Source organism: Neolamprologus multifasciatus, chromosome 18 (genome assembly GCF_963576455.1).
Source record: "Neolamprologus multifasciatus chromosome 18, fNeoMul1.2, whole genome shotgun sequence".
NCBI classification, from domain to species: Eukaryota; Metazoa; Chordata; class Actinopteri; order Cichliformes; family Cichlidae; genus Neolamprologus; species Neolamprologus multifasciatus.
This window is the reverse complement of record NC_140456.1, coordinates 27,349,757-27,373,281: the sequence shown is the minus strand read 5'-3', so window position 1 is coordinate 27,373,281 and position 23,525 is coordinate 27,349,757. Positions and strand designations below refer to the sequence as shown.

The window sequence follows — 23,525 nt, the reverse complement described above, 5'->3', positions numbered from 1 at the left end:
TAAGTGTGTTTAAGCTCCAGAAGGTCTCTAAGCCCATGTTGCTCCCACAGTCATAAATGCAAGCTGGAATTATTCAGGCGCACTTAAATTCTGCAAACAACCCTTAATTCTTAATTTAGATATTAATTAGTTTCCCTGTTACTTGGAAAGGGCCTGTGATTTCCCCTGACACCGGGCATGTTTGTAACTGGGACGTCTGCTGCTTCATGCCACAGAGAAACATGTAGGAGACTCAATAACACCAATGAAACAACTTTATTAACTGAGACCAAACGCAGCGGCCATGAGAAGAAACACATACAGTAGGAACAGTAAACTACTTTATTCAGATAGTGCCATCTGTGTTAACTCCTGGGACCCATTATATGATTCAGATTCTTTTATTTTTCGTTTCAGTGATGGATGAAAGCTCAGTGAAGCACTGAAACCCATGTGCAGTCTTCAGCATTATAAATTGTGCACCCTTTTCTCATGCTAGAACTGAGCCAGATCTTAAATATATTTTGCTATAAGTGCAAATATTTTGGAAGCTCTACATAGCTTTACTACAATGGAAAGCTAATGCTTATTTTGAAGCCAGAATTGCTAAAAGCGTTAATGTTTGAAGAATACTTTCAACACAATAAAAGTGCCTCTAATTTTGATTTCATATTAGGAAAGACCTGGAGTAATTCCCTCTCCAAGCAGAAATAAAATGAAATTGAACCTGCACATGCTCAGCAGGATTCTCTGTCTGTGTGCCTCTGCCTCAGGCTCATTTTACTATGGCAGAAGTTTTGAACAAAAAAGAAAGAAAGACAAACAAACTACACTGAGGTATAAAATCTAATTTTTGAATACACAGTATTTTTCTTCTGCTGTCGAAAGTTAAAGGTGACTGCAGCAAGTTAATCTTTAGGTTCTTGGTGAAAAATTAACCCGAGCAACTTATCCAAATATAGTCTGTTGCTAGGTAGCATACAAGATTTGATCTGGGATGGTAGATCTGCTGTGGTAACACAGGGCTGCAATTACCCCTGAGCCACATGGGCACAATGTCAGCACCTTGTACTCTACTAACATTTTAGAAAGAAGGCTGTGTTATCTCAAATGCGTCCATTAAAATAAAGCAGCTGATCACCGAATACTTTATAGTATAAAATCTCTTTGAGTTGAAACAACTTTGATAGAAAGTCTGATACCTGTAGGTGATTGCATAAGACTCATCTGAACTCAAAAGCTTCTATAAAAACAAAATTTAAAAAAATGTTAAAAATTTAAACTACAGTATATACATTAAGAGAAAACACATGATTACATGTTTACTTTAAAGCATGTTTTTATTCTAATATGTTTAGTGCCCCTGTTACAATTGTCCCCTGGGGGTGTTTGTTACTTAGTGTAAATTCTTGTGTTTAATACATCAAAAACTGACTATGTAAATAATGGGGTTGGGTCACATATATTTTATGTGACAATGTTGTACGATGTCGTGTTGATACAGGGACACCAAATAACTTTTTATTAAATAAACTAAAACAGTCTGGGAATACATGAAGAAGAGGGCCGATTTCATGCATCGCCATTTTTAGATAACATCGGCTTAACTGGTTGGTGATTGCACTGAATTTATTTCACATTCTGCGACTGATTGCAACTTGTGGTGATTTAGTGGTTGCCCAGAGCTTGAGGATGTTGCATGCTCACAACCACTTTTGATCGCAAGGCGATTGCACAGGTCGCCTAATGAGAGGCAACCAAAATAGTTACAATTTGACTTGCTTGTTGACAGCTTGCAAATAATTGCTGTCTAACTTATAAATGCAGATGACTGCCAACATTTTGCCTTCAGTCTGATTGAGTCTTTGTCACTGAACACAGCTGGCTGCCAGTTGTATTCTGGTTATATTCCTATACAACAGTAAGGTTCCCAAGTATAAATGTAATAATTAAATTTTCTGCCTGCAGACAACGGCAGACAACGGCAGACAACGGCAACAGATACATGATTTTTGATTAGTTATCAAAGTTAAGTGCTTTATTATCAGAAAGAGATGGCATGTAATTACTAACTATCCCCCATTCAGTTCTTCCGCTGGTCCAGTTCAGGTTGGCAGGGCAAGTGGAGCCTATCCCACCTGTTTTAGCGTAAAAGGTGGATACACCAATCCAAGCCTGTGATGGACAGGACAACCACCTATGGCCAACTTAGAATCACTAGTTAATTTAATGTGCATGTCTTTGGATTGTGGGAGGAAGCTCGAGTACCAGGAGAGAACCAATCCAGTCTTTAAGTGATGACGTGATGAATCCTGCTTCCGGGCCCAAAGTATTCAGCATTTAATAAGGCTGTTGTGTATTTAACATGTTTTGATGCGTTGTACAGTGGGGCAAAAAAGTATTTAGTCAGCCACCGATTGTGCAAGTTCCCCCACTTAAAATGATGACAGAGGTCAGTAATTTGCACCAGAGGTACACTTCAACTGTGAGAGACAGAATGTGAAAAAAAAAATCCATGAATTCACATGGTAGGATTTGTAAAGAATTTATTCGTAAATCAGGGTGGAAAATAAGTATTTGGTCAATAACAAAAATACAACTCAATACTTTGTAACATAACCTTTGTTGGCAATAACAGAGGTCAAACGTTTACTATAGGTCTTTACCAGGTTTGCACACACAGTAGCTGGTATTTTGGCCCATTCCTCCATGCAGATCTTCTCAAGAGCAGTGATGTTTTGGGGCTGTCGCCGAGCAACACGGACTTTCAACTCCCGCCACAGATTTTCTATGGGGTTGAGGTCTGGAGACTGGCTAGGCCACTCCAGGACTTTCAAATGCTTCTTACGGAGCCACTCCTTTGTTGCCTGGGCGGTGTGTTTTGGATCATTGTCATGTTGGAAGACCCAGCCTCGTTTCATCTTCAAAGTTCTCACTGATGGAAGGAGGTTTTGGCTCAAAATCTCACGATACTTGGCCCCATTCATTCTGTCCTTAACACGGATCAGTCGTCCTGTCCCCTTGGCAGAAAAACAGCCCCATAGCATGATGTTTCCACCCCCATGCTTCACAGTAGGTATGGTGTTCTTGGGATGCAACTCAGTATTCTTCTTCCTCCAAACACGACGAGTTGAGTTTATACCAAAAAGTTCTACTTTGGTTTCATCTGACCACATGACATTCTCCCAATCCTCTGCTGTATCATCCATGTGCTCTCTGGCAAACTTCAGACGGGCCTGGACATGCACTGGCTTCAGCAGCGGAACACGTCTGGCACTGCGGGATTTGATTCCCTGCCGTTGTAGTGTGTTACTGATGGTGACCTTTGTTACTTTGGTCCCAGCTCTCTGCAGGTCATTCACCAGGTCCCCCCGTGTGGTTCTGGGATCTTTGCTCACCGTTCTCATGATCATTTTGACCCCACGGGATGAGATCTTGCGTGTAGCCCCAGATCGAGGGAGATTATCAGTGGTCTTGTATGTCTTCCATTTTCTGATGATTGCTCCCACAGTTGATTTTTTCACACCAAGCTGCTTGCCTATTGTAGATTCACTCTTCCCAGTCTGGTGCAGGTCTACAATTCTTTTCCTGGTGTCCTTCGAAAGCTCTTTGGTCTTGGCCATGGCGGAGTTTGGAGTCTGACTGGTTGAGGCTGTGGACAGGTGTCTTTTATACAGATGATGAGGTCAAACAGGTGCCATTCATACAAGTAACGAGTGGGGGACAGAAAAGCTTCTTACAGAAGACGTTACAGGTCTGTGAGAGCCAGGGATTTTCCTTGTTTGAGGTGACCAAATACTTATTTTCCACCCTGATTTACGAATAAATTCTTTACAAATCCTACCATGTGAATTCATGGATTTTTTTTTTTCACATTCTGTCTCTCACAGTTGAAGTGTACCTCTGGTGCAAATTACTGACCTCTGTCATCATTTTAAGTGGGGGAACTTGCACAATCGGTGGCTGACTAAATACTTTTTTGCCCCACTGTATCTTGTTCTATTTAATCCAACAAGCCCCTAAAAACAGTCAGTGATCACTGTCGGCCTCTCTCAGGTTTTATTACCTCTATTCATTTTAAAGATCAGTTTTTAAAACCTTAAGATGTAAGTACAGCTCAGCCCATGCAGCACTTTATTAATGACTAACCTCGTATTGTGGATGGATTATCTCAGTTGTTCTCCTGACTGAAGTTTGGTCTGTTTACAGCATCCTGCCACGCGATTACATTTGTCCCTAACCATCGGGAACCCTCACATTAACTTTTTATCGAGTGGAAAAAAGTTAGCGTTCATCCTCCAGTTTCACTGTGTTTATGTTATGCTAACATAGCTGTGTCGCGAGTGATCACGTAGCACATCATTATATACCAGCTAGCCAAACTTGAGTTACTCTACAAACGTCACTGCTGTTTATTTTCCTGTCTTCATTTATGTCAGAAGTGATAGCAGAGCTGTACGTCTTAATTTGTTTTGGAAATCCCACAGTTAGGACATACATACAGAACATACAACATACAATATTATATATAGATGAAGCTAGCGAGCTAGCGAGCTAACTCCCCGCTAACTTCTAACGCTGTTAAATTTCATAAATTCGGTTTTCATGGATTCCTGGATGTTAAACTTAATTGTTACACCTGGTAAAGTAGCCACACTGATCATTTTATTACAGATGAAAGAATTTAGACAGTTTTTAACTCTCAGTGATGCTGCAGTGATCGTGTGACTTAGGGACATCAGACTTAAAGGCCGGATGCAGGCACAGGAAGAACATGCCAGCTCCACACAGAAAGGCCCCAGCTGGCACATTTGAACCCAGGACCTCCTAGCTGCACCACTGACTTGATAACTTTGCAGATAATTTTTCTAGAAGTTAATAAACAATCTTATTGTATAACTTTACAAGCTGGAACTAGTGAATTTGGATCTTTTATTGCTTAAAGGCGTTGCTGATGTTTGCTGATCAGATAATCTATTCTCTAACTAATCATTTCAGCTTCAGGGAAAAAATAGATTCATATTTGCATCTGTTTTTATTATTGCAGTGTGTGTGTGTTTTGTTCTGGTTCTGACATCGAAAATACCAGAGAGAATTTATGATTTTACGCCCACTTGCTTTTGGATTCAAGAAGCAAACAGAGCTGAGTCGGCTGAGCGATCATCTTCATCCTCCTCCATCCTATTGTTTCACGTTCACGTAATTTCCTCCACCAGCTCCTCGCTCTTAGTCATGCAACTCCTTCCTGTGATAATCCTGTTGATTACAACCAGAGGAAAGTGATTTTTCTTTTTTGTTCTGAACTAATCTCCACCTGTCTCTGTCTGTTCTTTTTCCTCCAGTGCACTCCCATTGTTGGCCATGGATTTGTGTTGGACAAGTACAAGTGCCAGTGCAGGAGAGGATTTTACCATCCGAGCCGAGTGGTGCTCAATGGCTTTAAAAGTAGGTTACAAAGCTCTCTGTAATAATAATAAAAAAATGCATATTGCAGTGAGCTGTCAGATCAAAACTTTGAGTCTTGCAAAAGCAAGCTTCTGGGAATTATGGAAAAAAGAGGAAAACAACCACCTTCTTTGAGCTGACAGTCACACATTTTGTTTGAAATTCTTGTTACAGCTTTGAAGGGGTATCCTGGGCTTTGTGAGGTTATGAAACCTCAAGCTCCAGTCAAGGGAGTTTGACTGTTCTTATGTTGAAATGTCTACTACGTTTCTATTCTGAGCTCCAGTGGGAGCCACAGGTGGCATTCGAATCACAGACCTGTTGGATTGTGTGATGGCTGCGTAGATGTAGAACACAAGGTGGAATAAATTAGAATAAATGTTTAGTTACATTTTATTTGACCATTTGCCAGACTGCGTACCCCTCCACGGTTACTGTTGCTATGCCTGTCAGGTTTTCTGTTCTCAAAGGGCGTACGGTGGCAGTGTCACAGTGTGGAGTAGAGAGGACCTAATGCAAGACTCTGCACACTGAGGCAAGCCTTTGTGGCCGATGAAAAGAGCCATATGAAACATGAACATGCAACCAAAACCAGAAACCAAGGTGCAAGAATAGGAGGAAACCTAACAGATGTCTTCACAAAGAACAAAACTTTATTAAGTACAACTGCTCCTTCACAAATATTTAATCAACCGACCAGAGCAACTCAATGCATTTAGGCATGTAGACACAATCAAGATGAGCTGGTTAAAGTAGTATTTCACAAACTGCTGATCTACTGGGATTTTCCTGCATAGTTGTCTCTAGGAACAGTACCTTAAATAACCACCTCTTACAACCAGCGTATGCAGAAGAGCATCTCTAAATGCACAGCACATTCAAACCTTGAAGCACATGCAGAAGAAGACCACACCAGATGCCACAAACACGAATTCAAACAGGATCGCCAAAATGGGAGACTGGAAAGTTGTCTGGCTTCATGATTCTCAGTTACTGATGCAACTTGGTTGGAATTTTGAGTAAACCACGTGAAACCAGTGATCCATTTTGCCCTGTATCTATCCATGGCTCAAGCTGCTGCTGCTGGTGTAATTGTGTGCAGGGATGTTTCTCAGCACGCTTTTGGCCCCTTAATAGCAACTGAGCATTATTTAAACACCACCTGAGCATTGTTGCTGACCACATAGATCCCTTTATGAACACAGTGTCCCCATCTGCACCAATCGCATAGCTCAGATGATCTTAAACTGACTTTTTGAACAGGGCAGTGAGTTCACTGCACTCAAATGACAGATCTTAATCTAGTAGAGCACCTCTATGTGGATGTGGATGTGGATATGGATGTGGTGTCAATCTGACGTAAATCTGCAGCAACTGTGTGACGCTATCATGTCAATATGGACCCAGATCTTTGAGTGATGTTTTCAGCTCCTTGTTGAATCTGTGCCACAAAGAATTAGGAAAGTTCTGAAGTCAAAAGGGATCCAATCAGGTGCTAGCAGGTTTGACCTAATAAACTGACAAGTGAGTATACACAGAGGTCTGATTAGGCAATAGACATAAAATGGGAAAGCCACCGGTGTGCATTATCACCACAGGTGAAAGTAATCAAGGCAATCAGACAGACAGGAAACATCTAACCTAGACAGGAGAAAAAAACCTTCATAGTAAAACAGCAAATAAGAGAACTAATACAGATGTAAATACTAACTCTTAATGAGACGTCAAACTAGAGAACAAACAGAAGGCATCAACACAGAAACAAGACAAGGCAGAAACAGAGAAGGGAAATCCAACGAAAACACAAATCAAACTTTAGACTCTAACAGCAAAACAGAAACCCAAGCTTGAGACAGAAACTCAAATTCAGAGCAAACCCTGGGGCCAGTTTGGCAGTTTAGCTCCTCTGAAACAGCATCTGTGACCTCAGATGGCCATAAATGAAATAAGAAAGCTGTATAAGCATATTACAGGGAACATATTTATTTTGGTTTCTATTGATTCTGAGCTCAAAATAATCATATATCATATACTGAGCCTTAGTTTATCCTGTGTCTGAAACTATTTGTTTCAGCTCGCTTCAATCACGCTTTCTTTGAATCAGCTGCCCTTTTTAAAACAAAAGGTTTGAACAGCAGGAGGGGTGGGCTACTGTGTTGTGTGCCTGAGATGATCACTTTAAAGATATCCAATCTCACTGACATGATACAGAGCCAAGATTAGAGCGCTTAGAACAGTCTGAAGTCTGAGCTTCTGGCTCTGATCACATTATTTGGCATTTTGGTCATGTTTAATACGTGCATCCATCATTGTTACAGAATGACAGAAAATAAGGAAAAGCACGACTGTTTTATGTAGCTGAAAGCACATGGCTAACAGTTTCCTGATAGCGATGCCAATATTTCTTCTTTTTTCGTGTGCTCTCTCCTTCATTTGTTCCAGGCAAACAATTACAATAATTATAATATAATATATAACAATAATATAATATAATTTTTCAATTCCTATGCACCCTGTGTGGTTTGATTGCTTCTTGTTGAAAACATTCAACATTTAACAAACTACAGATGCATTTAAAAGGATGCTTGCAAATAAGAGTTGAGATAGAATGAGAAAGGAGTTTTGTTATTGAAACACTGTCCAGCTCTGCTTTGGGTGGAATTTGTAATGTGCTAGGTTCAATAAATAGGAGGAGAGAGCTGCGATAAATCAATAACCCCCAAAATCTGAGATTAACAAAAAATTATGTAACACCCGATGAAGGCAAATGAGGACTCAAAAGCACAACTTATGAGCAAAAATCAGACTTTGCAAGTTTCACTGCACAAATTCTCAGTCCGAGCAATCAGACGTCAGAGTACGTTATAGGAGCAGCCAAGCAAGGGTCAACCTAGAAAACCAGCAAATTTTAGGTTTTACAGAGAGAATGAGCAAAAGGCAGAGAATAAATCCCCTGCAACAATCTACAAAGGAAAACTGGCACAGAGGAAAAGTAACATATGGAGCAAATACTAAAAGGTGAAAACAAGGTCCAGGTAACACAGTTCAGGGAACAACATATTGTAGGTAAAACACACAAAGGCAGGAAGACTGAAAAACAAGAGAGACGAGTTTCTCAAAGTAAAAGACGAAGCAAGTGAATAAAAACACAGAAAAAGGGGGAAAGAGAAGGGGAAGATTTGATAGATGAATTATTTTATTCTAATGCAATCACAAAGATTAACACATATATACATATTAGGACTGTAACAATGTGCATGCAATAAGAACAAAAATAAGGAGCACCAAAAATGTCATCATAAAGATCAACTCGTAATGGAAGCATTACACAGCGAAAGACAGCAAGAAGCACTAGTTAGCCAGGTAAGTTTCCAGCCTCAGAGCACATAAACACACTGTTTCATTTTCTTCATTCCTTTTAAGTCTAGTGTCTGGTTTTCCAACTAATCAGGACACAGGACACAACCTTCTGCACTCCTTGCACACTAAAGTATATCTCCTAACAGAACACTATGCACATTTCTGAGATATATGAGGAAATCGTAAGCTTTATGGGGCGTTTGCTACGCTGCATATGGACAACTGATGTTCAGGAGAGCAGTTTAGAGAACAGTAAGCTGTTATTGCCTGTCCTACAGCTCTGGCAATCGATCTTATTTTCCCAATATTCCTTATTTTTCATTCAGGTGCGAGAAACAAGAAAAGAAAAACTAAATTTGCACAACCTCTTGGCCTTGGATCATTTCTCTGCTGATGTTCTGCTTTTCAGACTTGCACTTTTCAACTATATCGTTAACTTTAGCCCCGCCGATCGTGCTTTGGGTTTGAATGTCGGTTTTCTTGACTGAAAGCGCTGCAGTGTCCTCGGACAGAAAGCTTGGCACTGATGAGCAATGTAATCATTCAACTGCGGTGGTTCTCATCCCCGACTCCAACAATGCAGCACCCCAGGGGGGTTGATATGCTAAGCTGGAGCTTTATTATAATGCAGTGTGATGAAGGATGTAGTCAAAACGCTCAGTCTGTGAAGAAACTCATCTTCCAAACCCCATGCAGATCACCTCTTTAAAAATCGCTGTGACTCAGATTGCATTGCAGTTGCAACCCTGATTTCCACTCGTGGAACATCAGTCTTAGTCTTCGTGCAGCTACACACAAAGAGACCCAAAGCAAGAAATTTGAGTATACAATTTATGCTTTGCAGCAGCTTCAATGAACTGAAGAAGCTGTGCAAGTACAGTTTTGCAAAATTAATAAATAAATAAACAAAATTACAAAAAACAAACAACATTAGGGAGAAAAACCAACAGTTGTGAAGAATGTACAAACTGAAAAGCACTTTTTACTTGCAGTAGTTTAAGTGGTTTGGAAGGACCGCCTGTGCTCAAACTGAGAGCCGTGGTATCACTGTGAACATCTGGCCCCTGTGACAGATGTGTGAAAAATGAACCAAGCTTTCTTCTGTCTGCCTTCAAGCCACTGTGAGAATGATTCGATCTTCAAATCAAACAAAAGACAATGCAAACACAAATTTATGATACAAAAATTTTAGATAACACACACACACTAGTGCTGCCACAAACCATTATTTTCATAGTCGACTAGTCACCGATTATTTTTGCAATTAGTCGACTAATCAGATCATGCACCCACTGGACGTAAAACCTACAGCTTATTGCACCAGCATGCATCTGCTTTTATATAACTATCATTAGCTTACAGCTTTGAGTGTTTAAGGTATGTGCTAACTGATTGCAGATTGTCTCGGTGGAGTTTAATAAAATTAGCCGTCTGCTCTTTGCTCCTAAAATATAACAGGACACTGGAGTAAATTCTCTACCATCACACTTGTGTTTAATCAGTTTTCTGTTTGACGTTTATTCAGCTGCGTAAAAACTATAACTATATAAGTTATACAAGTGACTTATATCATGTTTAACCTGAGTAGCGAAAGATTGCGGGAGGGTTGAAAACGATGTGCAGGGAGTTCGCTGTTCTCGCCGGCTCCAGTGAGCCTTGACCTCTCGGTCAGCTATCGAGCTAGCGGGGTAACAGACGTCTCTGAAAACATCAGAGCACTTTTGCAAATATGTGATGTCTTGATAAACTGAGCAGATATTTGAAGTTTACGCAGCTCTATTCTCGCCTTAAAATATCTTAAAAGTTTATTTTGTGACCCAGAAAGAGTAATATTAAAACTAAGTAGCTGTCGCAATTGTTGGAAACTGGAATTGGCTGAGCCACGCTCTGAATTCTGGGATAGATTGGGCCACGAAGGTTACACCCGACCCATCCTTTAAATCTGGGGAAAAGGAGGACACATTTGTCGGCTGCATTTGGAGGAGCCTTCAAATTTGGACAGCCTTCGTCGCTTCGCTGTAACGTAATCAGCCTACAAATGCAGCCTCCGAATTTGGACACAGCTACTATACCGGAGACTGCTTCTTCTTCTTCTTCTTCAGCATTTAACGGCAGCTGGCATCCTTGTAGATGCATTGCTGCCATCTTCTGTTTCAGTCCATTATTACACTCTTAAATTCTGCTACTTATTCCTGCGTCTTTCAGGATCTTACACAGCTTCAAACAACGCGTTTGACTATTAAATTAGTCGTTGATGATTTTGATAGTCGACATGATCGTGACTAGTTGTCTAATCATGGCAGCCGTAACACACACACAAACACAGATGTAGATGATGCTAATTCCCATTGTTACTCAGGAATGAGTGTAAGAACAGCTTAGATTGGAGGGTTCAAGGGAAAAGACTGAGACTGAGCTGTGCGGAGGAAAGATGCCTGGTGTGTCGGAAAAATGATGCTGCTGGGAGAGAGGAAATAGGATGTGGTGAAGGAGGACATGCACACAAAATGTGGTGTGGCAGAGAAGGATGCACGGGACGGAAGGAGATGAAAACACATGATCTATTTCGCTAACCTCTAACTTGAGCATCTGAAAGAAGAAAAAATAGTTCACCATAATCTGAGTAATAGCTTGCAATAAGTACCCACTTTAAAACCTTTGCATTTGATCTACTTATGTATTATTTTTAATTGGATTTTTCAAAACGAATTTGTACTTAACATTTTGTCCATTATTACAATTGAGGCAGAATGGGTATTACAGAAATGGAACAAAGACTGCACTTGTGCCAGCACAAGGTAATATGCTGTTTCTCTGTATAGCCCCTGGGATACAGAGGAGAGAGGCTGGTGGCTGTATTGTATTAATTTCAGCATTCATCTGATTTTGGTTATTAGGGTTTTGTTGAAGTATCTAACTACATACTTTATCTTTGAGCTGTTTATATTCTCATCTTTCTAACAAAGCAGTAATAAAGTAATGTGAATACTTTAGACTAAATTGATTGTGCATGTGATCCTCAGGTTGAGATGTCACAGTTGTGCCATTTGGTTCAGTATGTAGACCAGAATAATGTGTGCGGTGTGAGCCACAGCTGGGCCAGAAGTTATTTGCTATTTGTTTAAACCAACTCCGCCAAAAATCCCCAACGTGCTCTGGTTGTCGAATGTAAACCTGTCACACACACCTTATAACACTCGGAGAAATTCAGTCTTTACAGCAAGTCGGTCGAGGACATTTTTCTTCAGTAATGGAGTAAGTTTGACAACAACAACTCAACAAATGGGCTGTGGGCTAAAACAAGGTCCGGTTTGACTCAGCTTGACTCATGCGCCACAGTTGGTGCTTATTTATTGACATCTGGCATTTGAAAGTAGATGGAAATTGACAAGCTGAGGTTAGGGACTGTCAAAAGTACACGCAGCATGGGCCTCCGGAGTGGTTTTTTTAGACATCTTCTCATCTTTTTTTAAATATTAAAACATTTTTCCTATCTGGACTTAGTCTCTTTGTAAACACAATACTCTATTTAAACACTTTTAAACATTTCTTGCTTGTTTTTTTAACACTATTGATTTCCACCCAGACCTTTATTAACAGTCACGCTTTATTGGACTGAGATCTGGTGACTGGGGAGGCCATTTGAGTACAATGAACTCATTGTCATGTTCAAGAAACCAGTTTGAGGTCATTGAGCCATGGTGCACTATTCTGCTGGAAGCAGCCATCAGAACATGGGTATACCGTGTTCATAAAGGGCTGGACATGGTCAGCAACAATTGTCAGGTAGGTGCTGGTATTCAAATAACACAAAGTATGCAAAGAAATAAATCCCCTGCACCATTACTACACCAACGCCAGCCTGAAATACTGAGAAAGGGCAGAATGGATCTGTTCTTTACTCTGATCCTTCCATCTGAATGCTGCAGCAGAATTGGGGACGTCTCAGACCAGGCGATGTTTTTCCAGTCTTTAATTGTCCAGTTTTGGTGAACCTCAGTTTCCTGTTCTCAGCTGACAGCACGTGTGGTCTTCTGCTGCTTTAGCCCATCTGCTTTAAGGTTCCAAGTGTTGTGCAGAGATGCTCTTCTGCATACCGTATCTTGGTGGCTCTGTAAACTCTAGAGATTGTTGTGTGGAAAAATCCCAGTAAATCAGCAGCTTCTGGGATCCTCAGTCCAGCCCTACAACCACATTCAAAGTCATTTAAATCACCTTTCTTCCTCATTCTGCTTCAGTTTGATGTAGCTCATTTTGACCACATCTGCAGGCATAAATTGTTGTTTAGTTTTTGCCATGTGAGTGGCTGATTAGGTATCTGCATTAATGACCAGTTGAACAAATGTACATAATAGAGCCTATCTATGTATGAGGAGTTTAAAGGGCAGACATTGATGAGACTGTGCCAGTTGCAGCATGAATCACGCTCACATTCATTATGAATTTGCATAAGGACGCAAACACAGAAAATAACATCCTGTCTTTGTGAACACTTATTATGCGTATCTAAACATATATTAGGTGAAATTCAGCTTCTCTGTGATTCACAGCAAAAATACAGAGTCTCAGATCACAGTCACCACCATGCATTCTTTTCTCAGCTGAATGAAACCACTTCAGTGGCTACTTAAATTCACTTCTTGCTTAAATTTTTTTTTAACCACTATCAAAGAAATTTCAGCACATTCTCTTACAATCACGCTCTGCTGAAGCATTGTGAAACTGCGCGGCATTCGCATACCATATGAGCTCTGGGACCTACAGAGGAATTACATGCTTATCAAACATCATTTGCTCGAGGAGCTGCATGTCTGTGGATTTCAGCTACAGATTGACTGCAAATCCCACTGCAGCTGACATATCCTGGAATTAAGAATTATATTTCTTGCATCATCTGTCGTGTCTTTACACGTAATTGATTAAATTCAGGTTTCAAAGGAACCAGTTCATGCTAAAAATGAACGTTCTCAAAGGGAAAACATAAAAAAATCATGGATAGAATTGATAAACCCCTTCCAAATCCGTGTGTGTCACATGCTGATATTACTACAATTAGGCAAACAAGACTGAGGAAGAGAGCAGTGACACAATATTGTATCTTCCTCGCCTTCATTATCCATCATTTGCTTAATTACAGGCTGCATTCTTGTAATTATCTCCCCAAGGCTTTTTGATTCATTGGCTTGATGCTTTCTTTGCCTTGAAATTGATTAACTGAGCATTTAATAAGGAGTCAGCCTGTGACAGCTAAATGCAAATTAATTGCAGTGCTAATCAGACCTGTGTCCCGAGATGTGATTAGATTTTAATTTGCAAAGGCTTTCTTTCTTTGAACTTGAACAACATAAGATAAGTGATAATGAAACAAATCTAAAGTGTATTCACATCTTCAGGTAAGGAGCAGGGCTCTCACAGAGACGAATCCTCCGACGTGTCCAGCAAGTGCCTGCCGTGCCGCGAGGGCTGTCCCTACTGCCGGGATGACACGCCCTGCCTGGTGCAGGAGGACGGCGCTCTGAGGCTCTCTGTGGCCTCCTTCCAGGGTCTCTGCATGATGCTGGACTTGGCCAGTATGGTGGTGGTCTACCACTTCAGGAGAAACAAGGTAAGGAGAATGCAAATTATCGGTTGCATGCTTTTCTAATGTGGATAGGGACATGCTTAACAGCTTATTCTACTACTTAGTTTAGACTTTGGAGGGAGTTTGGCATGTGTGGTGATGTCAGTAGAGCTTACGCCGGCCTGCACTCAGAATCTCAATTTTTTTCAGTGCAAAGTTTAGAGAGAATTTGAAATAGTCAAAAACCTAGAAGCACTCTGAGAGAGGAAACCTGCACCAAGGCAGCTCTGTGCACAGTATTTACATTTATTTACATTTTGCTTTCTTTGCTCTTTTTAAATGTACTTTAAGACGTTTGGAGCGCAGTAAAAACAAGTGCAAAGGCTTTGTTGAAACCCATTTTAATATATACTTGACATAATTGGCAGATTTTAAGTGTAAAAGTGAGGTCAGAGGTCAAATACGACATGCTATTTGGATGCAAACCAAAAAAAGTGATATTTAGAATCCCCATATACCAGAATCATTTCCTAAATGCTGAAAATAAAAAGAAAGGCAGCAGAATTTCAAGCAACGATTTAAAGATAAGATACATTTTATGAAGGTTTGAGCTTATTTGATCTTAAAGAAGAGGTTAAAGTAACATATTAGAATCCACATATATATTCCCTATAATCCTATGTGTTGTCAATAAAAACAACGGCAGTAATACACATAGTTTTGACTTTTTTCTTTAAATAGCTCTATATATCACTTTGACCTATAGATCAGTCTATTGACCTTGAAGGAGAGGTCAGAGGTCACATGTGACATGCTATTTTACTCTATAAGGTACTTTCTTTATGTTAACAAGACACAACACTCTTATAAGAATCATAATGTGGAAGCTATAAAATTTTTGTCAGCTTTTGAAAATAAGGCACATTTTCATGACCTGACTCTGACCCGTATAAGTTTCATCAGAATTCATTCAAAAACTTTCAAGCTGTAGTACAAACATTAAAAATGACACGCACATACACAAACACTACTAAAAGCATAACCTCCTTGGCAAAGAATACCCAAAGATTACCTGAAGATTGCAAGATTACATTATATTTTTTTTTCACCTAAAGACTAAAGCGACCACACTCGCACAAGGAAGATACTGAACTGTGTCATTAAACTGTCCCCGTCATGGAATGGCGACCTGTCCGGAGTGTACTTGGATATTTGGTCCACAATGACGCTATACTGCATATGGTAATAAGTGGATGGATGCTGAAATTGTACGGCATAACAGCTTTAGAGCTTATCCCAAGCTGCACACTGACAGTCTCCCCTACTCTTCAATTTTAGTATTTTTTGTGGCTTTACAAAGGCAAATGGCCTGATTTGAAACCTCCTTCATAGCGAAGATTAACTGGAAATGTCAGTGAAATGTCATGGAAAATTATTTTAAATTAAATAAAGACGAAGGTTTCAGGGATTAAATTCAAACTGAGTGATTATGACAAACTCACGAATGTTTTGAAAATAGGAACCGCTGTGTTACAGCTGATCACGCCTTCACAGTACTAAGCCATCAGAGTAGCAAAAGATCCTCCCTGGCCTCACTGGCAGCATGCAGTTCAGCGAATTACATGCCCAGATTAAAAGAGGACATTTGAGATTTTGTCCTCAAATAATTTCAGTATGCAACCTAGAAACTGGAAAAAAAATATTGCTATATTTACGACATACAGCTGCTTCTTAAAGCATTGCAAATTCACACAAATCTCCATCGTATACCATCAAGAATAAAGCCAAATAAAGACAGACCAGTTGATTTTATCTTATTTTATTTTAATCTAATGTAATTTTTATTGTCTTATTACACTGACATCATTACCGTCAACCGTACCCAGCCCTCCTTCATTTCAGTGTGACATTCTTGCAGTGTAGGATAATAATTACAATTTACAATCACTCCTCTGGCATTTAAATCTTTCCTGGTGATCTATTTATAGACAATCGTGTTGTTGCCTCAGAACCTCCCATATTTCTTCACTTCACAAGAGATGTCCCTGGAGGCCTTTGGATGAACATAAAAGACATAAAAATAATAATGTGGTAATTAAATACAACCCAGAAAAGTTCTGTCGTCACTCAGAGACATATATTTTATATATTTGTGCGATGTATCATTTGAATTTTCGTGCAGTTGCATGCAAGTCGTGGCTGTTATGTCTGACTTGCAGCAGCAGAATCTGAAAGGTAAACTATGGTGGCCCCAAAGGACAAAGCAGATACAAGAGAGAAAATGAATGTGAAGAAAGGTTCACTGGAAATCCAGAACAAATATCAATACAAGCAGCAGCAACATTATGGATACTTTTGCATGCCCGTCAGCAGCCTCAGCGTCTGATACCATCAGGCCAATCATTCTTTTTCAGTATCCTTCAGCAATCCATAAATAACCAAGCTCTCCCTGTCATTGATTCACGAGTTTTTGTCTCTCTCTCTCCTTGTTAACAGAGCATTCGTACATCTGGTCTCATTCTGCTGGAAGCCATCTTGTTTGGTGCGCTACTTCTCTACTTCCCAGTAAGTGTCCATATTGATCTTGCATGCCACCCACCAGTTTACTGCTACTTCATTTTTTTTTAATATAAAAGTTCTCAGAAGTCTGAGGGAAACAAGCAGCTGGGTACGTCTGGGTATGCTTTGTCAGGAGAAAGACAGAGTGCACCCAAACAAACTTGCAAACAAAAGCATGTGTTCGTTATGATGACTAGTTTTAAGGTTTTATTTGATAAATAACTGATGGAACAGGGTTTGCATGAATTACCATGAGGCATGCATGCTTTTGTCTGCACATTGCAGGCACAATTTTGCAGCTGAGCTTAAAGGCCACTCTGTCGAGCACCACGAACAGCCCCTTGTCACTGAGATGGAGAAGAAATAGTGATGGGCATCGGTAAAAGTCTCTCCTGGACAACATTCATAGTGTTATAAAAGTATACTAGAGAACAAACACAAACCGCACATATATCCAAACAGATGGAAATAGGTTTGAGACGTGATTTCACCATCTATGAAGCTCTTCTAATGCAGTTATTGGCCATAAAGTAAATATCAAAAGAGAGGTGTGATGGTCAAATCCGAAGCATTACAGGTTTAAAAAGAGGGAAGGAGTGGTCAAGGTCAAGTGGTCAAGAAAAAAAAAACCTTTTCAAGAAAGAAAATCATTTCTCAGTGTCCAATATTTGTCATGTAGTGTGTGGATGTGGATCCCACGCGCAGGCTTAGGCACTCAAAGCTCAGTTTTATTGATAGGTCATGGAAATAATTCAAAAGAAGGTGAGTGCAAAAAGGTACAGGGAAGATGTGACGAGGCAAATAGCAAGGGAAACTAAGAATCACCGGAAAATATCAAAAACAGAACAAAACTGGAAAGTTCATAAACAAGGCGGTGGGTCAACAACCCAGGACTGGAATACTGGAGTAATGTGAAAAAAAAGCCCATTTCCTCAGTTGTAGCTAGATGTTGTAGTACTATAGTTAGGATCATTGCAACAACAGCGAGCTGGACATCACAGTTGGTGCGCACTTATAGAATAAGTGCGTTCTCTTCCACGTGTGCCTTTGCCTGTTTGCGTCGGCTGTATGTGCCAGCCAGTCCGTGTGCTCGGGTGACAGTGTTGCGTTATATATGTGTGTATTTACACTTTTGGACTCAGCCCACATTGCACCTGGAGTGCTGCGTCAGGAGCCCATCTTTAGAAGGGAGGCAGATGGAAGAAACCTGCGCGCCGTATAACACAGAGATCTGATGTAGCCAGGGAATTCACTCCTTTCAAATCCTCGCACAGACTGCCAACAGTGGAGCCGCTGCTCTTCTCAGACACAAAGCCTGATGGCTGAAAAAAATCAGCCAGAAAGAAAGAAGTTCCAATCGCTCGGCTAAGTCCGGGGATAAAGATTTTGTTCTTATTCTAAAGTTACTGGAGTGTAACCGTATGCACGACATTTTCCCCAGAATGAAAAAAACAAAAACCTGAAGCTGTTTTTTGTTGCAGCAGACAAAGAGCTGCAGGTATTGCATCCTTATGTGACCACACCTTTCTTGCTTTTGCATTCATCCATCCACTCCAGTTTACCCCGAGGATAATCCAGTTCCAAAAATAGCCCCCACCCACAAAACACTCTGCCGCTCTGTCATCCTCGCAGACATGAAGGTCTCCTTTCCCCCACCTTACCTCCTTGTCCCCCACCCCCCTCCTCCCTTCATGTTTTCCTTTGATTAGCTCCTCTGCATGTTCTCTCTCTCTCTCACCTCTGTGTCTGCCTCCCTCTCCCAGCCTTAACGTTTGTTGCTGTTGCCTATTTTTTTTTTTTTTTTTGCTGCCACCACAAACCTCTTCAGCTGCTCTGCTCTGGTGCTCAATGCATTTTTAAACAGTCCATCAAGTTCTAGCACAAGTTGTTTTAAAAATACTTCTACTGATTAATTGATGGAGGACGCTTGGGAGGTTGGACGCAAACCAGAAGGGCCACCTTCTCTTCTAGGCAATATAAAAATATGGCTTTTTATCGCAGTCCCCAGTGATTTTGTAGTCCACATGAGTGGTACTGCAGAAGGTTGTGACGCTGTCTGTCTGCCTGTATTGTGTGTGTGTGTGTGTGTGTGTGTAGGCAGAGTGATGGATGGATCATGAGTAGGGATGGGTATCGTTTAGGTTCTATCCAATACCGGTGCCAAACCGGTACTTTTGAAACGGTGCCGGTGCTTAAACGGTACTCAAACCGGTGCTTAAAGAATGGAGAACACAAAATTGGTCCAAAAACCTCATGTTCAGCTGTTTTTTTGTAAAAAGATAACAATGTTAGCCTTTTCTGCAGCTATGGGGCATATATGGTATCATTCTTGGCTGGAAGCAGTGCTTAAACAATGGAAAAAACACAAACTTTGTCCAAAAACCTCTCATGTTGAACTGTTTTCCACTTTTTCTTTGGTCATTTTAGCCTTTTTGGCCAGGGTGAAGGGAGTACCTGCCATCAAACAAGAAGACAGCCGCATGTAGCTATGATAATGTTTGCTAGTTCACCTTACATGCATTAATGTAATAACGTGGTTAGCCTACTCAACCTAAATTACACACGAACAACATTAAGCTATTCACGCAGAGAAGAACGGCTGCTGCTGCCATCATCATCCGTCATCATTTCTGCTACACTGGCAGGGCTACGGCTACACCCGCAGTAGATGTGCACGGTGTGAGGTCTCGCAGCAAGCTATCAAATACGGTGCATTTCTCGGCTTTTTTAAAAAAAAACGCTATGCGTTGCCAGGTGTTTCATCGGATTTGAGGTGTTACCTCCTTTGACAGTATCACAGTATCAGCTTAAAGCACTTGTTGCAGGCTGCTTAGTTTGCATATTTTGCTGTGAAGTACAGCCAGACTTTTGACCGCTTCGCCTTGGGCATTTTTAATCTGTAGCTCTGCTCTAAAAGAACGTACGTACCTGGCCCCGCCTACTATCCTCGGAAACGTAAAATGATTGGCTAGAATCTAAAGTGTATCACAGCTCAGGAAAAACAAAGCACCGAAATGTGTGCTGCTTTTCGGTCTGGTTACTACCGTTTATGTCAGAACCGGTGCCATGATACCGGTACCCATTCCTAATCATGAGTGTGTTTAGGTAGCTTCAGAGCTTCATATTTTCCTGTGGTCATGTGCATGGATTTGCCATTTGCGTGTTTTTGTTTTGCACCGTATGTAGGTGGAAGGAGCAGCACATAAGAGCTACTTTTAGCTCTTATGTGCCGTTCAGATTTATTGTTTTGCTGTCATGTGAAGCAGAAAGCTGGAAGTGATGAGGTGAAGATGCCAAGTAGGATGCACATCCTGAAAACAGACTATACTGAGACCGAGGCAGGAGAGACAGATGAACATAAGGAGGAGAGACACTGAAACAGGAGGGAAAAATAACAACCTGTTGAGTAGTTAAGATGTTGTTCACATTTGCTCCGTCTTTACTTACTTTACTGTCTGTTTCAATCCCTTCCAAATCTAGTTTTTCTTTGTGTATTTTTCTGCTGTGTTACTGGCTCTAGCATTCTTATACTCTTAAACTTTGATTCTCAAGCACTCAAAACTATTTTACTAACGTCAGCGCTGGAGAACATGCTCAGATTTGATATGTTATGCTACATTTAAAAGTCATGCTTTCAAATTGTTAATATCACCATCAAAATACTGTGAAGCATGAAAAGGAACATTTTCACGGTACACTCATGAAAAACTAAGTGCACCCCATTATTGTGTAGCCTATCGAACCACCTTTAGCAGTAATAACTTAAAGTAATCATCTTATTCTCATCTCCTCTTCTTTACAATGTTGTTTCAGTTCATTGAGGTTTGCAGGCATTTGTTTATCCACAGCTCTTCCAAGATCCCACCACAGAATTTCAATTAGACTGAGGTCTGAACTTTGACACGATGATTCTTTTCTTTTTCAGCCATTCGGTTGCAGATTTGCTTTCGTACATCAATTTTAGCCAAGCTTTTGTTGTCACAAAGATGGCCTCGCATTTGAGTGAATAATACTTTGGTGTACAGAGGATATCACTGCAAGATGATCCAGATCATAATCCCTCCACCACCGTGCTTAACTGTTGGAATGAGGTGTTTGTGGTGATATGCTGTTTGGTTCTCTCCAAATGTGACGTGCACTTCATCGTCACACATCTGCACTTTCGTCTCCCGAGAATTTGCTGGGATATCTGCTGGGAAGATCGTGTCATTTTGCTAACACACATCTGAACGTGTCAGACCAGAAAACTGAAACAACAAGATTTCTGCTTTTAGGTGTTCAGTTAAGCGAGTGCCTTTGATTAGCAGATTCTGGCTGCTGCGTCCATTCTTATGGGTATACTTAGTTTTTACAGGACTGCATACAGTATACTTAAAGTGGAACTGAAGATTTCAGTCCTGGTTAATTTGGTTAAGTTTAGTTAACGCTGGTAACCGTAACTGCAGTTTCATACTTTATGTGTCAGAAATCTTGGGATGGCAAAAACACACTGCTATAGGAAGTCAGGCAACTGGCCTTTTTCCATCATTGAGCAGCTGTGAGTGATTTGAGTTTATGCTCCATGTGGCATTAGTCTGCTAACAGTAGGGTGCAGTAAAAGGAGCAAAAGGAGTTGGTTACCTTGCTGAGAAGCTGGGAAAGCTGATGTTCTTCATAACAGCTCACCGTGTCTTCAAGATAAATTGCTCCATACAATATTTCAAACTGTCAAAAAAAAAAAAAGAAAACAAGAAAAAATGACCAATGTCTTCTTTTGCAGGAACATTTTAATGAGCAGTGGCTGGTTAGTGCTAAGCTCACTGGGAACCTGTGGTTCACCAGCTAAATGCTTCCACGGTGAGGTTAATGCAAACCCATGCAGGACCATTTCTGCAAATGTAACCATGGACACCAAGTCTGTATTAATACAAATATATAAATCTGGCAATTGATAGACGTCAGATTCCTATTTTAACAGTATGCTGACAAAAAGCAATCATTATTCACTTAATACATTGTCAGAAAATATTTTAATTTTTCTATTTAAGTTATAACAATACATTAACATCAACATCACATGTACTGCTGGCTTGCTTTTGGATTCCTCTCTGGGGATTAATTAATGTTTATTTTCAGCAATAGTACCATTCAAGTGTATTTATGGATTTATTTAATATATGGATTATTTATACATGTATTGTGTCTATGCTGTTATGTTACCTGTTATTAATTTCAATTAAAATTCAAATTTACTTTAGCACATGCAGTTAGCAACTTTTAGCTATTAAATAACAAATTTTCTTTAAGCCTCTTATCGATAAGTGAGTCATGTTCAGGCTGTTCCCTTAAATTGGCCCAATTCTGACACACGCCTGCCTTCTAATATCAATTAATTTATCAGCTGCAGTATTAAAGAGGAAGAGCAATAATTCCTTTTCTTGGGTCTGAGATGGACTCTGCTCCCCAGTGTCTCATGACCAGCATACCAATAACAGACTCCGCGAGGTTGTGATGATGATTGCGGATTGAAGGAAACGCCTGTGAGTGCCGTGCTCCATGCTTTGACTCAGTGTGTCACATTTTTAATCAAGAGGTGAGAGAAATGTCTATATACCGGAGCCGAAGTGAGTGTGAACAGAGCGAAGGCTGAAAATAGGGATGTTATGACAGTTTAACCGCTCGCTGAACCACATTTCTGAAATTCATCTTGCCACTTTTAAGACTGTATTTGATTATGAAACAATCACAGCAACATTATCAGTGATGAGGAGGTAATAAGCTGCAGATTACTTCCTGTGACATTTGTTATGAGTCACGTTGAGATTTGGCTCTGCTTTCAACTTCCTGAATACCTGCATAAGATGCTGTGAGATTGAATATTTCTGTCCTTTCATCTTTCTGTCTTTGCACCATAGTCTTTGTTCTTCATTTCCGTGGGTAAAATAATGTACACTGTGATTCATATTCCCCACTACACTTTAGCTTCTCTTCTCTGTTAACGCATCTCACAGCCAGACGGCTACAGCCTCGGGGTTGGCTGGTTGCTCAGCTGGGTTTGCAGATGTTCTGCTTCTTTTCTAAAAAGGAAAAGAGGTTACAGGTGTTGTTGTTACTTAAGCTTAATTAAAGCAAATGGCTGTTGTCTTTTGAATGCCAAAGCATTGTAAGAGCTGGAATAAATCACTCGCCTCATGCCTCAGAGATGCATTTATGCTGCTTTTTATTTTGTACCACAATAAGTCTGAGATTATGTGGCGATTACAAAAAGCTGGAAAGCTATAACCTTCTGTTTTTGGTTATTGTAAAACAACTTACATATATAAAAAACCCAAGCATATAATTCAGAAAGTATTTTTGTGCTATAACATTGTTATCCCCAAACAAGCTCCCCGACCTGTACACTGTTTACTCTGCTGCGCAATATCACAGACTGAAAAACTGTCACTTTAGCTCCCTACCCTGTTCTGATTACACTGAGTTCAATCCAGCCACAGCATACAAAGTACCTAAAGACCTGGTCTAGCATAGGGCTCACATATATGTTTTAAAAAAAAAGCATCATCTTATAAAAAGGAGTAATTGTATAGTCTTCTTTCTGCTCGAGCAGTTCTTGTCAAGGTGTGTAGTGGAGAGAATCCAACTG

General features: G+C 40.3%; 1 protein-coding gene and 1 long non-coding RNA gene across 2 annotated transcripts in view; both read left to right on the top strand.

The window, feature by feature from the left end:
• Positions 1-23,525, top strand: part of gpr158b (G protein-coupled receptor 158b) — a 77,169-nt gene that overhangs the window by 27,362 nt on the left and 26,282 nt on the right. The window contains exons 3-5 of the mRNA XM_085139264.1: positions 5,322-5,424; positions 14,178-14,389; positions 16,841-16,909. Of these exons, the coding sequence (XP_084995390.1) occupies positions 5,322-5,424; positions 14,178-14,389; positions 16,841-16,909 (384 nt within the window). The remainder of the gene's footprint in view (positions 1-5,321; positions 5,425-14,177; positions 14,390-16,840; positions 16,910-23,525) is intronic.
• On the top strand, positions 14,396-16,025 carry LOC146498182 (uncharacterized). The gene is made up of 2 exons (XR_014870477.1): positions 14,396-14,948; positions 14,985-16,025. It is a non-coding gene; the product is annotated as an uncharacterized LOC146498182 (long non-coding RNA).